Below are 17845 nucleotides of genomic sequence, written 5' to 3'. Positions count from 1 at the left end.
GAGCGCGCTCACATAAAAGGGGCGGGGTTTGTAACAAACAGCCAATCACATGCAACGTGGAGAGATCCAGAGCAGCAGATTTAAGGTGAGATGAAACTATTGTCCTCTGTGGGGAAATTAGGTTGTTGCTAGTGCTGAGCAGAACGAGTCTTTTGGTGAATCGTTCATATTGAGTCAGTACCTCAAAATGAATCAAACTTTTCAGGTTTTCAAGTTTTTTCCTCACACTAAGCTATCAGTCTTTATAACTTCCGGGCGATGTCCTGTGTCTCTGACTGTATTTACTGTCACTCTGTGCTGCACACCCTTCAGCCCAGCAGAGGGCAGGGCATGCATGGCTTCAGCTCAGACGAGCAACTCCAGCATTCAGTAGCGCTGCCACGTGCAGTCCAGTTCCAGTATTCAGTATACGAGTTACGTACATACTGAAACTCGAGAACCCGAATGAATGGCTCGCTCAACAATGTACTACATCCTCAAAGAGCGATGTCTTTGTGAAGGCACTTTTTGAAGACATTTTTTGCCCAGCACTAGTTGTTGCAGCGGCAAAAGTTACATGATTCAGCGGGGAAAAGGAAATAGAATATAAGCACACAACTAATAAAAATAGTAGAAAATAAAATTATAAAAGCAATGCATTATAAATAGTTGTGTAAACATATGCTGGCAACAATTTCCACATGTTAAGTAGACTGTAAAACAAACTAATGAATAAATATGAGCAAAACAAAAACAGTGAAAAGTAACGCTGCTGCTGTCGAGGCTGGAGAGGATTACTGGAGGAAAAACTGCAGATAGTGTAAATGTGTAAATAAATATTTAATCACTGCTTGTCATTAAGACACAGTGTTCATACTTTCCATTGATCCAGTAGTGATCCAGTATTGCGTCATCACATTCAGGCTGTGAAAAGATTTTCAATTCACAGTCGCGTCATCTTCCCCAGAGCTGCAGTGATGGAATATGGGATCAATATATTGTACCAATCACTCTGTGAATCATATGAAAGAATTTCAGCACTTAGTAATGCAACAGTAAATTTCATTCGTTATTGATAACCATAGTCAACTAATGTTAACTCTGCAGAGAGTCTACATCTGATGTAATAAATCACCAGAGAAAGCAGAAGGTTCCTCCGGGAGCGCTGACGCCATTTTGTCAGAGAGTTGATCGGCTTTTTCTGTTTGGATCCGAAAGCCTGAAGGTAACCTGCAGGTTCTGGACCCTGCAGGTTCTGGACCCTGCAGGTTTTGGACCCTGCAGGTTTTGGACCTGTCGTGAGACCAAAAAGCCGGCGTGAAGCCCAAAGTTGGCTCTCGAACCCTCGGACCGGGCCTCATCAGACAGACGCCAGCGGTTAAACATCAGATTTTTCTGTTCTGGTGTAAATTTCTGCCTCAGTAGAACTTGATTTACTTCACTCTCCGCCTCCAGAGTCCAGAAGACATTTCTGACTGAAAAGCCCTTCACACCGTGTTTCCCATGTTCAACATGACAGCTGTCCATGTTTTGTTGGTTTCTGTTAAAACGTCACGCTACTGATGGCTGATTGGAAACTGTGTTTGGTACAAACTGATTAATGAATGATCTTCAGGTTTTTAATGAATGATATGTATTAAGATTTTTCTCGTCTATATGAAACAGACCTCTTAGGATGTGTAGGACTGCAGTTTTTAACAGTGATGATGAAGAGTTGAATTAAAGCTATGATAACAGTGAATATATAATATACATACATGTATATATCGTCTGGTTTTGGTCTTGTCAGTGGATGTTGCTTCTAGTTACTCTAGTTCTGATCACAGTGGTCATAAACAGATTGGATCCGTTTACACTGGACTGAACAGCGGTTGGTTGGTTGGTTTCATCTGCACAAATCATCGTACTTTGGATTCACACATCTTGAGGAACTATTTTTGTTGTCCACTTGATAAATCCCCAAATTCACCAGCCACTTTGACTATTTAACCAGCCAGCTAGATGTGTAGAACACAACAGGACAAACATGTACCAGCATGTGAGTTTTTTACAGCATCGCACCAAACCAAACCTGAACAGCAGGTCGTTTCAGTCTGAAACTGCTCCAGTGTAAACGGAGCCACGCAGAACATTCAGACGACCGACTGACGCTCAGCAACAGTTTCATACATTCACATTAAACACAGCAGAGTTCTCCAGCTCGGTCCAGCAGTCTGCAGGGTTTTACACTCAGCATGAAACACACCTCTCAGGTTTTTTTGGGGTTAAAATGGTTTTGAAATATCTTTGTAGTGTCCTGGTCGTCTTGGTGACTTGGCACACAAGCAGAATGACTCACTACTCTGATTGGCTGGCCGCACTGGAGCTCCACCCCCTTCTCTACATAGACACTGGAGCAAAATCTTTATACCAAACACTGAAGATCCTCTGCTGGATCATCAGCTGCTGTTCTGGTTTGGTTGGAGTGAAAACCTGCAGACTGTCGGACCTTCGTGGATCAGGATGGAGAACCTCCGCCACAGATAAACAACACAGGCTCCTCCCACTCACTGCCTCCATATATGGATGAGACAGGAAGTGTCACTGGTTTCAATTCCAAAATTGGAAGCAAACAACTTGTCGTCCTGTTTCCTGTTTGGCCCGGAGGCCCGAGTCCGTCCGGACGGAAACATCTTGGTTTCAGGTCAGGACGGCTGGCAATAGATTAGATTAGAATAAATGGATGGATTATAAATGGAATAAAATATAAAAATCTGTATGACTCTGCGGTTTCCTCTTAGAATGAGAAGCGACAAGATGGCCGCCTCTGGCCATTTCTTCTGCAAGGAAAAGTGCTTTGATTGCTTTGATTAAAAAGGCTCTCCCTGTGTAATATATAAAAATCCAATAAAAAGATAAGATATAAACTAATAAAGTCTGTGGTTTTCCCCCCTCAGAGCAAAGCTAGTGTGGTCGATCCCAGCAGTCGCAGGCGGCAGGACCGTCTGTCTGGTCTCCTGTAAAACTCCTTCATCTCTCTGTTTAAAGGGATAAAAGGCTTCTAATCCACACCTTCAGCACAGGAATCCTCATTTTCCATGAAGCTGCAGCTTCTGGCTGCAGACAGTGGAAGGCCTCATGCAGAATAACAGTCCATGTTCAAGTTGTAACTCCTCCAACCAGCTGGAGTCTATTTAAGCAAAGTCACTCCCACCAGGTGTGGGTGGCAGGCTCCTCCCACCCTCCCAGGCTCCTCCCACCCTCCCAGGCTCCTCCCACCCTCCCAGGCTCCGCCCACAGGTCAACAAAACAAAAAACAGTCAGAGAAGGCATGAAGTGGTGCTGTCCATCTTTCCATCTGTAAAGCTGCTGAACTGTCGTCGAGTCGGAGGTGTAGTTGGATCTCTGACTCCTTCGTTAAGTGGTGGATGGTCTGGGTCAGTAGGTCTGTGGGTAGGTCAGTCAGTAGGTCAGCAGGTCAGTAGATCAGTCAGCAGGTCAGTCTGTAGATCAGTAGTCCTGTCAGTAGGTCTGTAGTGCTGTCATTAGGTCAGTCAGTAGGCCTGTCAGTAGGTCAGTCAGTAGGCCTGTCAGTAGGTCAGTAGTGCTGTCATTAGGTCAATCAGTAGTCCTGTCAGTAGGTCAGTAGTGCTGTCATTAGGTCAGTCAGTAGTCCTGTCAGTAGGTCAGTCAGCAGGTCAGTCAGTAGTCGAGTAATCCTGTCATTAGGTCAGTTAGTAGTCCAGTAGTCCTGTCAGTAGGTCAGTAGTCCCATCAGTAGGTCAGTCAGTAGTCCAGTAGTCCTGTCAGTAGGTCAGTAGTCCTGTCAGTAGTCAAGTAGTCTTGTCAGTAGGTCAGTAGTCCTGTCAGTAGTCAAGTAGTCTTGTCAGTAGGTAAGTAGTCCTGTCAGTAGTCAAGTAGTCCTGTCAGTAGTCCAGTAGTCCTGTCAGTAGGTCAGTAGTCCTGCCAGTAGTCCAGTAGTCCTGTCAGTAGGTCAGTAGTCCTGTCAGTAGTCCTGTCAGTAGTCCAGTAGTCCTGTCAGTAGGTCAGTAGTCCTGCCAGTAGTCCGGTAGTCCTGTCAGTAGGTCAGTAGTCCTGTCAGTAGTCCAGTAGTCCTGTCAGTAGGTCAGTAGTCCTGCCAGTAGTCCAGTAGTCCTGTCAGTAGGTGAGTAGTCCTGTCAGTAGGTCAGTAGTCCTGCCAGTAGTCCAGTAGTCCTGTCAGTAGGTCAGTAGTCCTGTCAGTAGGTCAGTAGTCCTGTCAGTAGTCCAGTAGTCCTGTCAGTAGGTCAGTAGTCCTGTCAGTAGTCCAGTAGTCCTGTCAGCAGGTCGGTAGTCCTGTCAGTAGGTCAGTAGTCCTGTCAGTAGTCCAGTAGTCCTGTCAGTAGGTCAGTAGTCCTGTCAGCAGGTCGGTAGTCCTGTCAGTAGGTCAGTAGTCCTGTCAGTAGTCCAGTAGTCCTGTCAGTAGTCCAGTAGTCCTGTCAGTAGTCCAGTAGTCCTGTCAGCAGGTCGGTAGTCCTGTCAGTAGGTCAGTAGTCCTGTCAGTAGTCCAGTAGTCCTGTCAGTAGGTCAGTAGTCCTGTCAGTAGGTCAGTAGTCCTGTCAGTAGTCCAGTAGTCCTGTCAGTAGGTGAGTAGTCCTGTCAGTAGGTCAGTAGTCCTGTCAGTAGTCCAGTAGTCCTGTCAGTAGGTCAGTAGTCCTGTCAGTAGGTCAGTAGTCCTGTCAGTAGTCCAGTAGTCCTGTCAGTAGGTCAGTAGTCCTGTCAGTAGTCCAGTAGTCCTGTCAGCAGGTCGGTAGTCCTGTCAGTAGGTCAGTAGTCCTGTCAGTAGTCCAGTAGTCCTGTCAGTAGGTCAGTAGTCCTGTCAGCAGGTCGGTAGTCCTGTCAGTAGGTCAGTAGTCCTGTCAGTAGTCCAGTAGTCCTGTCAGTAGTCCAGTAGTCCTGTCAGTAGTCCAGTAGTCCTGTCAGCAGGTCGGTAGTCCTGTCAGTAGGTCAGTAGTCCTGTCAGTAGTCCAGTAGTCCTGTCAGTAGGTCAGTAGTCCTGTCAGTAGGTCAGTAGTCCTGTCAGTAGTCCAGTAGTCCTGTCAGTAGGTGAGTAGTCCTGTCAGTAGGTCAGTAGTCCTGCCAGTAGTCCAGTAGTCCTGTCAGTAGGTCAGTAGTCCTGTCAGTAGGTCAGTAGTCCTGTCAGTAGTCCAGTAGTCCTGTCAGTAGGTCAGTAGTCCTGTCAGTAGTCCTGTCAGAGGTGCAGGCTGATCTTGCCCTCCTTGGCCAGCAGGTGGATGACCCGGGTTTCGAACTCGGCGCTGTGGACTCCGGTCTTCCTGAAGGCGCCGGCGTAGCGGTTCTCCTCCCAGTAGTGATGCCAGTTCCCCTGCTGGTCGGCGCCGTAGCCGAACACCGACACCTGCACACGGAGACACGGCGTTACGTGACAGACTGACACGCTACATCATAATATACTGAAACATACTACGTCACAAGTTATGACATACTAGACTGTTACATCCTGTGGCACTCTATATAACTTACTGAACTTGCATATAACACTACAACATATGACATGTCATACTCTTCCGAATGTGTGTCTGTAAATCTCACTGCTCCTGAGCCAATCATCATTGTAACCATTTATGGACCGCCAAGGCCCTCAACTGTCTCTCTGACTGAGTTAGCACAGTTGGAAATAAAGCACAGCAAAGCTACTGCACTACAGAGGCCCCTAAGGACAAACCTAACAAAGCACGGTGCATAAAAGCTAACAGCTAAGCTAACCGTACCTACGGAGTAGTCTCACTGGTTATCAGTCTCACTTTGACAGATCTTTCTCCTGCTGAAGGTTACATGGCCCCAAAAAAGGGTTAGGGTTACTAGTTTAACAAGTTTACTAGTTTAACAAGTTTACTCGCTCGCTTCATCGAGTCCTCGATTACGAGAATTTTTTTCAGGAGTGGGAGGGGGAGAGCGCCGCTTTCACGCTTTCTTGACTGTCTTGGTATCTCTCAACATGTCACCCTCCCCATCTCTGACCACAAAGTTTTGTTGTTTGAATAGTAACAGGAATCCTCATTTTAGAGGAAGCTGCAGCTTCTCCTCCTGGCTGCAGATAACAGTCCATGTTAGTCACTCCCTGCAATCATATCTCACCAACAGACAACAGTTTGTTCAGATGAAAAACACAGGTGAAAGAGTTCTGCTGTCACACAGGGCGTCCCCCAGGGGTCAGTGCTGGGTCCACTCCTATTCATCGTCTACCTCCTTCCCCTGGGCCGGATCCTCCGTCACTATGGTGTTCACTCCCACCGCTACGCTGATGACACCCGACTTTACCTTTCCACCAAAACCCACTTCTGCCCTCCCTCCCACCGGCACCGAAGTCTTGGTCCATGCATTCGGCCCAACCCCCATTACTGCAATGCTGTTCCCTCCGGCATCCTCACCAAACTACTCAACAGGCTCCAAATTATCCAAACTCAGCTGCGTGTGTCATCACCCACGCTAAGTCTAGTGACCACATCACTCCACTCTCATCCAGACACACTGGAACTCCCCCCCCCCCCCCCCACACACACACACATTCGTCAGTCGGACACCAGAACAACCTTCAAATCTCTCCTACTGCCCTTACTGTGTCGGACATATCTGTTTACTGTTGTCTTCAACATTTTTGCATTGTGCTTTTTAACACTCTGACAGTTTTATGCTTTTACTTACTGTTATGTAAGGTGACCTTGAGTGTCATGAAAGGCGCCCACAAATAAAATGTATTATTATTATTATTATGGTACAATATACTGTAACACAATAGGAGATAGTATAGAATAAAATACTATGACATGCTATCCTAAGACACACTTGTACTACATCATACTACATCATACTTTAACATACAGACGGGTGACAAATTAAAAGAAAAACCTGAATAAATGAGTGGAGAAACATAACGAAGGCAGATGCTTCCATACAGGTGTACTGCATGATACAATTAAGCAATTAACATCCTATCAAGCTCTGTGGCATGTATAAAAATGCTGAGCATGCCCAGTTGACCTTGATTTTGGATCAAGTTGACAAGAGGAAAAGATCTAAGTGACTTTGAAAGAGGTTCATTATTGGGGCGCGGATGGCAGGAGCTTCAGTCACAAAGACTGCTCACCTGGCTCGTGTTTCAGTAGGAACAGTGACTAAAGTGACATCTGCATTTAGATCTATGGGAAAGACATCAATAAATAGGGTCGGAAATTGTGGTGGAAAGCGCACATTGGATGACCGTGATGCTCGTGCATTAGTGCGATATGTAAAACAGAAGAGCAACTCTTCTTCAGGTGACTGAGAATGTCAATGCAGGATGTGATCAGACAGTCTGGGGAACAGCTAGCTTACATTGAGAGGGACATTACAGCATATCGTATACATCCTACTATAACCAGAATAACCAGAATTATCCTTTAACTACACCATGTCCTACTATGAAGTACAATACTAACAGACTTTAACATAACAACACATAAGCCCTGACCCTGTAACACTGGTGGTCTTCAATCTGGTACCCCCCCCCCCCCCCCCCCCCCCCCACACACACACACACACACACACACACACACACACCTGGTCACAGATGTGCAGGGCGAACACGATGGCCAGCATGCCGGTGGACGGGTAGCGGCCGTGATGCTCGGTCCAGCGCTCATGAACGTATTTAAAGAACACCGGGTTCACCACCAGAACCTACACACACACACACACACACACAGAGTTGGGTTGACTGTGGCTATGGCAACATGTTGGCAGAGAACTTTGAAATGGTCCCAACTTTAAGTTAGTTGAGGATGTATTGAAAAATTAACAAAAATACATTTTAAGAAGAATTCATGGTTTATTGTTTGCATTACACATTATCTGTTTCAAACAAATGGAAAATACGATTTTCTGAACTTTATTGTTGTTCCTATTAGTAACATTTGTAAAAAAAAAAAAACAGAAACTAAAACTACCAAACCCACACAGAGAACTAACTGCAACTAAACTTAACTTTGGAATATTCAGCAGGAAACCGGAAGCCTACCTTGTCTTTATCAGCCTCCACTCTGTCTTTAACTCTCATGTAGGTCCTGAGAGCACACACACACACACACACACACACACACAGAACAGAACAGAACAGAATTACTTAATGTACTGTATGTTAAAATATACTACATACTGTATGTGTGTCATATGTGTGTCAGTTAGTCACAGATATCTCTATATGTTAGATATTATATTACATTTTGACGTGTCCGGTGGACAGCGCGCTGGTCAGCCACTCCAGGTCTCTCAGTTTGAAAGGCAGCAGCACGAGGCTGACGCCCCGCCCAACATCCACCGCACTCTCCGGGTACAGGAAGTGATGCGTAGTCCGATTCCCCACATCCTGCTCAAAACCTTGAGTCACCGCCTTGTTCATCCTGAGGAGGAGGAGGAGGAGGAGGAAGAGGAGGAGGAGGAGGAAGAGGAGGAGAACGAGGAGGAAGAGGAGAAGGAAGAGGACAAGGAGGAAGAGGAGGCAGAGGAGAAGGAGGAAGAGGAGGAGGGGAGTGAGGTTATGATATTTGTCAGTGATAATAAGGATACTCTGTGTGTGTGTGTGTTTGTGTGTGTGTGTGTTTGTGTGTGTATGTACCGGATCACGGAGCCGTGGGAGTCAATCAGGTTGCCGTGTCCGGACCGTCGCAGGTTGCCCGAGTTGCCGACCACCGCGCAACTACGGCAACGAGAGGGGAGGGGCCTGAAGTCCATGGTGGGAGGGGAAATGACCTGGAACATCTTCGACATCACTTTCTCCAGAGTCTGGTCGTCATTGGACCGCTGGAGGCCCTTGGGGGGGGAAATATTTTTCTGAATTTATCCTAGCAGGAAAGGTGGAGCAATACTACAAGGCTCTGGTCAGTGACTGTAACCATAGATACGGCTCTGGGTTCGGCTGCTTCCTGGTTCCTGCAGGTTTTGATCTCTAACTCCTGGAACAAGAACCAGACATTTGAAGCCGATGGGATCTTCTCCTCATCCAGAATGTCTGCAGCTTTCAGACAGACAAATTTAAGACTTTTTAATGAATTTTCTCCAACTAAATTCTGACAGAAATTCCTGACGCAGTTCCTGATCATTCATCTAAAGATATACAGCGGCTTTGGACAGTATTCAGACCCCTGCACCTTTTCTACACTTTGTTGTGTTATAGACCTAGTTTAAAATGGATTTCATTTATTTTTTTGCCACACACCACTCCCCATAATGAGAAAGCGAAAACACATTTTTAGCTATTTTTGCAAATGTATTAAACTACTGAAATATCTAATTTACATAAGCATTCAGACCCTTTGGTATGACACTCTAAACTGAGCTCAGATGCATTCTGTTTCCTTTGATCATCCTTGAGATGTCTCTAGAACTTGACTGTGGTCCACCTGTGGCAAATTTGATTGATAGGACATGATTTAGAAAGGCACACACCTGTTTTTATAAAGCCCCACAGATCACAGTGCATGTCAGAACAAAAACCAAGCCATGAAGTCCTAGGAATTCTCCTTAGACTTCCCAGATAGGATTGTGTCAAGTCATCGATTTAGAATTTTTAAAAAAAAATTGCTAAAGCATTGAAAGTTCCCAGGAGCAAACTGGGTTCCATCACTGTGTAATGGAAGAAGTTTAGAACCGCCAAGACTCTTCCTAGGGACTCAACCGAGAAGAAGGGCCTTGCTCAGGGAGGAGACCAGGAGACCGCCCTAACAGAGCTTCAGGGGCGAATTCACAAAGAATGGATTGCGTCCGCTAACAGCACCATGAATTGCGTATCATTTGCAACCGCTATTTGCTCCGTCTCAAGGATAATGATATGCCAGCGCAAACACGCCCATAACCTGTTGCAACTGAGTGCAATTTGCCCCTGTTTTGCGTCTGATTGCAATTATCAATGTGGCAAAGTATAAATGTTGCCTTAGAGAAAAATGAATTTTTTAGACCGCGAGCTGCAAGTCCTGACAGACGAGCTGCAGAGGCATTCCTCAAAACTTCAGGCAAGAAATTTAACCGGGACTGCGAGAAACCATATTTGGGATTTAATATCCCAGTCTGTCAGTGCTGTTGGTGTTTCCAAACGCACCTTCAGACTGCAAAAGAAGATGGCATGATTTGAAGCAGAGAACAAAGGAGAATGTAGGGGAGCTTTATTCATTTATTTTTCATGACACAATTGCATCCTGTCACTGCATCCTTTGTTTGTCATTACATCTCACTGCATCCCAAAATAAACTAGAATAAACTAGACTTCCGCCAAGGCCAATCCAGTCTTCTATGATATGCAAATGTGCAAGCACAACCAATATACGGATCCGCTCCAAAATGTAATGGGTTCTTCCTTGGCCCATGCTACACCCTTCCACCAAGTTTCATGAAAATCGGGCCAGTAGTTTTTCTGTAATCCTGCTGACAGACAGACAAACACACAAACAAACGCACCGAAACATAACCTCCTTGGCGGAGGTAATAAATGAGTTTGAGCGGGGCTGTCCATGGTGCTGAATCTTTAGGACAAAATAAAGCCCACTGTGCTGACTAGTGAGATAAGTGAAAATATTTTCAGAGTGAGAAATTGAGTTGTATTGATTGTTTGGTTGTACTGATTTATTTGCTTTTGTTTGTGAAGCAATCTGTGTTAAAGTTCTATAGTAATAATAATAATAATGTCAAAATATTATTTACAGACAATTTTATTTTTTAGGTCACACAAAGGTGGAATTGTTGCAGAGACATTTGCAGGTCAATTCAATTCAATTCTCAGTTAAATCAACAAGTGATAAAGTCTGGGCGTGACTCCCCTTATAAATGCGCTTCAGTTACCACCAACTCTCTGAAGACGCTAATAATTTCACTCTAACTGCGTGTGGCAATTAGCGCCGACCTTTGTGAATTTGACTGTTTTTGCAATGAGGCTCATTTGCATAGAAAGGGGCCAATTTTGCGCCAAATGTATGCATATTACCTAATTTAAATACGTGCAAATAGCACAGGAGCACCGAGACGCTATTTGCGTGGCAGCGCAGTTAGCGGTGCATTTCACCCTTTGCGAGTGCTTTGTGAATTACACGGTTGTGTTATTTGCACAGGTTTAGCGTCAGCAAAAGCCGCGCAATCCTTTTGTGAATTCGCCCCTCAGAGTTCCTGTGCAGACGGAGAACCTGCCAGAAGCACAACCATCTCTGCAGCACTCCATCAGTCATGTGTTTATGGTACAGCAGCTAGAGGCCACTCCTCAGTAAAAGGCTGAAAGCCACCTGGAGTTTGAAATGGAACTTAAAAGACTTGAGAGCCTGAGGAAGAAGATTCTCTGCTCTAATGAGACAAAAATGTATATCTCTTTGGCCTGAATGCCAAGCGCTCTGTCTCGTAACCAGGTACCGCTCATCACCTGGCTAATACAACACGTCCCTGTGGTGAAGCATGGTAGAGGCAGCATCGTGCTGTGGGGAAGCTTCTGAGCAGCAGGGACCGGGAGACTGGTCAGGACTGAGGGAACGATAAACAGAGCCAAATACAGATTGGTCCTTGAAGAGGAACACAACCTCAAACTGGGCGAAGATTCAACTTTCAGCATGACAACGACACGAAGCCCACAGCCAAGACAGTGCTGGAGCGGCTTCAGGACGAGTCTCTCAAGTTTCTGAATGTCTTTGAGTGGCTCAGCCAAAGCCTGAACTTGAACCCCATTGAAAATCTATGGACAGACCTGAAGATCACAGTTCACCGAAAATATTAGCAGTAAAATCTACTTAAGTATCAAAAGTTAAGGTAAGAACAGTCCCTTTCAGAGTGTTATATTATTGAAGCATGAACCTGTCAGAAGTATTTTAATGGTGTCGGTCTTCATATACTGTTGGGGAGTTTAAACTCTAACAATGCAACATATTTTATGTTTTGCATGTAAAACCTTATTCTGCAAAGTAACTAGTAACTCCAGCCGGCAGATAAATAAAAAGTAGAAAGTCTCACAAAATGGAAATACTCAAGTAATGTGCCAGAACCTCAAAACTGTAGCCTACTTAAGTATAGTACTTGAGTAAATGTACTTAGTTACTTTCCACCTATGCTTAATTCATGTTAGTAAACACATTAGTTAACATCATTAACAAACATGTACAACAACATTAATTAATGCAGTTGTTCATGTGCATTTAACATGAACTAATCTTTGTTAATGTTGCTATTCATGTTTACTTCATGTTAGTAAATACATTAGACTAATTACATTAGTCAATCAACACTTAATGTAAAGTGTTACCAGTAATGTTACTGTAATTGTAAAAGAAATGTGTACATTGTCTTATTTTACAGTAAACAAAGTTCCCATTACAAAATACAGTAAGAATGGTACCTCTTTATAGAATGTACTACAGTATACTACAGGAACAAGTCATAGGAATGCAACAGGAAATGAAAATTGCTGTAAGGAAAACAAAAGTCAATACTGTAATAGTCTGCTCAGAAAACAAACATTTTTCACTATTTGTCTCCATAACCATCTTTTTTTTAGGATTTTGAACGTATTTCAGTGGAATGGGATGGCAACTTGCTGTCCACTTGAATGTATGTTAGGTTTTGAACTTAAATTTAAGTTTTGAAAAGAGTATGTAAGCATTTGCAGAATGGGCTGTAGATACACATGGTTCTGCTGCTGGTCGACTTTGAGTGAGAAAAGAATTCAAGAATTTTGAAAGTTGTGGTCATTGAATGCATTTTGTGTTAAACCGATGCATTTTGTGTTAAAGCAAGGCAAGAGTCAGTCACAGTTTGGTCCGCACAGACTTCTGTTGTGCTGACAGTGTGAAGAGTTTTTAAAAAGTGAGTCTAGCATTGAGACAGGCTTGTAACCAATTGTAAAAAACTGTAATAGTACCAGAAACAGCAACAGTACAGTATTACTAACAGTAGTGGTACTTTCTGTCCTTACCAGCCACCATCCGAGAGCGTCGGCGTCCATCTTGTTGCCAGTGTTGTGGAGGACGGGTTGTTGTTGAGGATCGTAATGCCGGCTAAACCAGTCCGACCCCCCCAGGTCCGAAATACAGGAGTCAGCACAACCACACTGCCTAGGAGCAGAACAACAAGGAGGAGTCAGACCGAGGAGCAGAACGACAAGGAGGAGTCAGACCGAGGAGCAGAACGACAAGGAGGAGTCAGACCGAGGAGCAGAACGACAAGGAGGAGTCACACTGAAGGAGCAGAACGATAAGGAGGAGTCAGACCGATAGGAGCAGAACGATAAGGAGGAGTCAGACCGATAGGAGCAGAACGATTAGGAGGAGTCAGACCGATAGGAGCAGAACGATAAGGAGGAGTCAGACCGATAGGAGCAGAACGATAAGGAGGAGTCAGACCGATAGGAGCAGAACAACAAGGAACTTCACTGTGTTACCTCGCTTCAGCTCGGGCCGCCGCCCCGGCCTGGGGCACGGCGGGCTCCGCCCCCCAGGCCTGGGGGCCTCCATCCTGCGGCTGAGCGACGCTGGGGGGCGGGAGGGTCCTGGGGGGGTCAGGGGTCAGGTCAGGGGTCAGGTCAGGGGTCAGGTCAGCAGGCCCCGCGGGTTCGATCCCTGGAAACATATACAGACTGTGAGACAGAGGCAACAGCATCATGTGAGCTCTGCTAATGCTGTTATCATCTAAATAATGGTTACAATCATGAAACACTACTACTATTACTACTACTATTACTAACACTACTACTAATACTAGTACTAATACTAATAATCAAAGATGGGAAAAACGCATCAAATGTTTGATTTTCAAAATACAAAAGATAAAACGAAGAAACTGTAAACTGCAAACTGCAGTTTGAGGCTCATGAAATATGAAATTCAGATACATTTAGATACATAGGAAAAAATATTGCCTACCTCTGCTAATAGTTATACTAATTATAAGACAAATACTACTACTTTTGCTACTACAACTACAACTACTAACATTCCTACTACTACTGTTACTACACTAATGATTCTGCTAGTACTACTAACGATAATGAGAGTAATTATCACTTTAATTGCTAGGCAACATGAAGTTGTCTTGTGACGTTGGTCCATACATAATAATAATAATGCTAATGCTAATGCTAATAATAATAATAGTCCCTCACCAGTCTCCCCGCCGCCTGCTCCTCTGGTGGGCGTGGCCCGGCTGATGGGTGGGGCTAAAGACAGAGACAGGAAGTGTCTCCTCTGGATGGTCTGACTGGCGAGCATGAGGAAGAGGATGGCAGCAATCACCACGGCAACGCACAGCTTCCTCCTCAACAACATGGCTGACAGAGGGGCGGGGTCTAGATCTGTCAGTCACAGCTTCAGTCCTCTATGTCAGCATAATTTGTCCGTCTGCCTGTCTGTCTGCTGCTTGTGTTTTATCATCTGGCCTTCCTCCTCTGTTCTCTCCTCCCTCCGTTCAGCCGCCACTCGGCCTCATCTCCATCGAAGTCAATCCACTGTGTGTGTGTGTGTGTGTGTGTGTGTGCCTGTGTGTGCAAACAAAACACTGATAACTTTCTGTCCTGTGCAACAGAGCCTTCCTATTGGTGGGAACAGCCTTTGTGGGTCACGCCCTCCGACTCTGGGCTGCATGAGAGAGACAGAGAGACATACAGACAAAAACAAAAACATCATCATCATTATGGTTTCATTGGTTTCAGTGAGGAATGCTAACCATGCTAACAAGCTGATCTTCAGTTACTCTGGGAACTGCTACTACTACTACTACTGTTACTACTGCTACTACTATCTACTACTATCATTGATAACAACAACCATGACATCATCTTCAAAAACAACCAAGACATCATCAGCAACAACCATGACATCAATCACAACAACCATGACATCAATCACAACAACCATGACATCATCATCATCAACAACCATGACATCCTCCACAACAATGACAACATTAACATCAAAACAACTGTATTGTCCTGATCTTCCTGTTCTTACTGTAACAGCCACATCCCACAGAGTGAGAGACTGTGTGTGTGTGTGAGAGAGAGAGAGGGAGAGAGAGAGAGAGAGAGAGAGAGAGAGAGAGACGGTGTGTGTGTGTGTGTGTGTGTGTGTGAGAGAGAGAGACAGACAGAGAGAGAGAGAGACAGTGAGGATGGCCAACTGTTCATTTTTGCTGATAAAGGGAATCCCCCCTCCTCTCACCATGACTCAGGCAGAGTGAGGAGGCCAAACTCCTGGCACCCCCCCCTCCCCCTTCCTCCTCCTCCTCTTCCTCCTCCTCCTTTCTCAGTCCTCCTCCTCCACCCCCCAACTCCTCCACTCCTCTCCTAGGAATTTCTCCCTCCAGACAGAGCGATTCTCCTGAATACCAAACAGATCTGGAGTCAAACCAACCTCCTCCTCCTCCTCCTCCTCCTCCACCACTCCTATTTCAGCTCTCTCTCTCTCTCTCTTTCTGTCTCCATTAATGTCTCTCTCTCTTTCTCTGTGGTGCCAGTAGAGTCAGCAGGCTAAATCAGCTGACAAACACTGAGTATTGCAGCCTGTGTGTGTGTGTGTGTGTGTGTGTTTCTTCACTGTTTTGTTGTGAAATTGATTGCACTTAGAGGAAGTTAATGAACATGTTGTAACTGCATACAAACTGATTTAACACATGACAACGCACACAACCACACACACACACACACACACACACACACACACACACAGAGGCTGTAATAATAGTGCTTGTTGCTGCTGTTCCTGTCAGAACAAGCAGAAAAAACATTTGTATTTATCTGACGCTCTTATTCTGATAGAATTACACTGAGAGGGTTAAAGGACAAACTGGCTGGATCAAAACTAATGTGCTACTGCTGCTGCTACTACTTCTACTACTACTGTTATTACTACTACTACTACTACTACTACTACTACTACTGCTACTACTGCTACTACTACTGTTATTACTACTACTACTACTACTACTACTACTACTACTGCTACTACTGCTACTACTACTGTTATTACTACTACTACTACTACTACTACTACTACTACTGCTACTACTTCTACTACTACTGTTATTACTACTACTACTACTACTACTACTACTACTACTACTGCTACTACTGCTACTACTACTGTTATTACTACTACTACTACTACTACTACTGCTACTACTTCTACTACTACTGTTATTACTACTACTACTACTACTACTACTACTACTACTGCTACTACTTCTACTACTACTGTTATTACTACTACTACTACTACTACTACTACTGCTACTACTGCTACTACTACTGTTATTACTACTACTACTACTACTACTACTACTGCTACTACTTCTACTACTACTGTTATTACTACTACTACTACTACTACTACTACTACTGCTACTACTTCTACTACTACTGTTATTACTACTACTACTACTACTACTACTACTGCTACTACTTCTACTACTACTGTTATTACTACTACTACTACTACTACTACTACTGCTACTACTGCTACTACTTCTACTACTACTGTTACTACTACTACTTCTACTACTACTGTTACTACTACTACTACTACTACTACTACTACTTACTGCTGTTACTACTACTACTACTACTACTACTGTTACTACTACTACTAGTACTACTACTGTTAACTGCTGTTACTACTACTACTGTTACTACTACTACTACTGCTACTACTTCTACTACTACTGTTACTACTACTACTTCTACTACTACTGTTACTACTACTACTACTACTACTACTGTTACTGCTGTTACTACTACTACTGCTACTGTTACTGCTACTACTTCTACTACTACTGTTACTACTACTACTACTACTACCACTACTACTACTACTGTTACTACGACTTCTTCTACTACTACTACTTCTACTACAGCTTCTTCTACTACTACTGCTACTACTACCACTACTACTACTACTCCTACTACTGCCACTACTACTACTACTACTACTATTACTGCTACTACTACTACTACTACTCCTACTACTGCCACTACTACTACTACTACTACTACTACTACTATTACTGCTACTACTACTACTACTGCTACTGACTGTTACTACTACTGTTACTACTACTACTACTACTACTACTACTACTAGTAGTACTACTGCTACTGTATCTAGTGCTAGTAACCATTACAATTTTGTTGTTTTTGTTGGATTGGTTTGTCAATAAGTCGCAAAAAGAAACTTGCTACAGGAAGTTGTAATGCACCGGTTTCTCAGCATAGAAACTGTTACCATGACGATGTGAAAAGGGCCTATAGCAGATGGCCAGTGCAGTACCCTACCTTTCACCATTAGGTGTCAGGCCTCACCACAGATTTTGGTGGGGTTTGGTTACTCTTTAATCTCACTTTCACCAACTAAAATAATATCATCAGCATAAAAGAATACTGAGGTGTCTTTATATCACCAGTCATTACTTCTAGATTGGCTTGTTTAATTTCTTGAGCTAGGTCATTTACATAAAGTCTCTTACACACACACACACACACACACACACACACTTTGCCCTGTCAATCTTAAAGTGCCCTTTGTCAAGGAATTTTTAAAATACATATTTTAAAGTAATTTTCATCACCTACTACAAAGAGCAGGGTGCGGCTCTCACAGAACAGGCAGCCAGATTAAAAACAAAGAAAAAAGTGGTTGCACCCAATCTTCAATCTGCATGATCAATCTTCTCCTCAATTTGGTTTGTTTGAAGGATTCCTTGACAGGTTTAACATGTCAGTGCTGTGCGTCTCCCTGCAGACAGCGTCCAAATGCACAAATGTTCACATTTGTGTTTTACCTTTGGATATACAGGCATATTGTCTATGGTGATTTCTGGCTTTGTGCTCCATGACCTG

The 17845-nt window shown here is 44.1% G+C and overlaps 1 protein-coding gene across 1 annotated transcript in view; it reads right to left on the bottom strand.

Moving 5' to 3' along the window:
- Positions 1-5108: 5108 nt before the first annotated feature.
- Positions 5109-17845, bottom strand: part of st3gal8 (ST3 beta-galactoside alpha-2,3-sialyltransferase 8) — a 21040-nt gene continuing 8303 nt past the window's right edge. The window contains exons 2-9 of the mRNA XM_078283672.1: positions 14120-14591; positions 13400-13577; positions 12935-13073; positions 8612-8805; positions 8217-8396; positions 8015-8060; positions 7558-7677; positions 5109-5356 (exon numbers count right to left, since the gene is read on the bottom strand). Of these exons, the coding sequence (XP_078139798.1) occupies positions 5189-5356; positions 7558-7677; positions 8015-8060; positions 8217-8396; positions 8612-8805; positions 12935-13073; positions 13400-13577; positions 14120-14282 (1188 nt within the window). The 5' untranslated portion in view covers positions 14283-14591 and the 3' untranslated portion in view covers positions 5109-5188. The remainder of the gene's footprint in view (positions 5357-7557; positions 7678-8014; positions 8061-8216; positions 8397-8611; positions 8806-12934; positions 13074-13399; positions 13578-14119; positions 14592-17845) is intronic.

Source organism: Centroberyx gerrardi, chromosome 5, assembly GCF_048128805.1.
Source record: "Centroberyx gerrardi isolate f3 chromosome 5, fCenGer3.hap1.cur.20231027, whole genome shotgun sequence".
Classification (NCBI taxonomy): domain Eukaryota; kingdom Metazoa; phylum Chordata; class Actinopteri; order Beryciformes; family Berycidae; genus Centroberyx; species Centroberyx gerrardi.
Note: the sequence above shows the minus strand (reverse complement) of the source record. Positions and strands in the feature narration are given on the sequence as shown.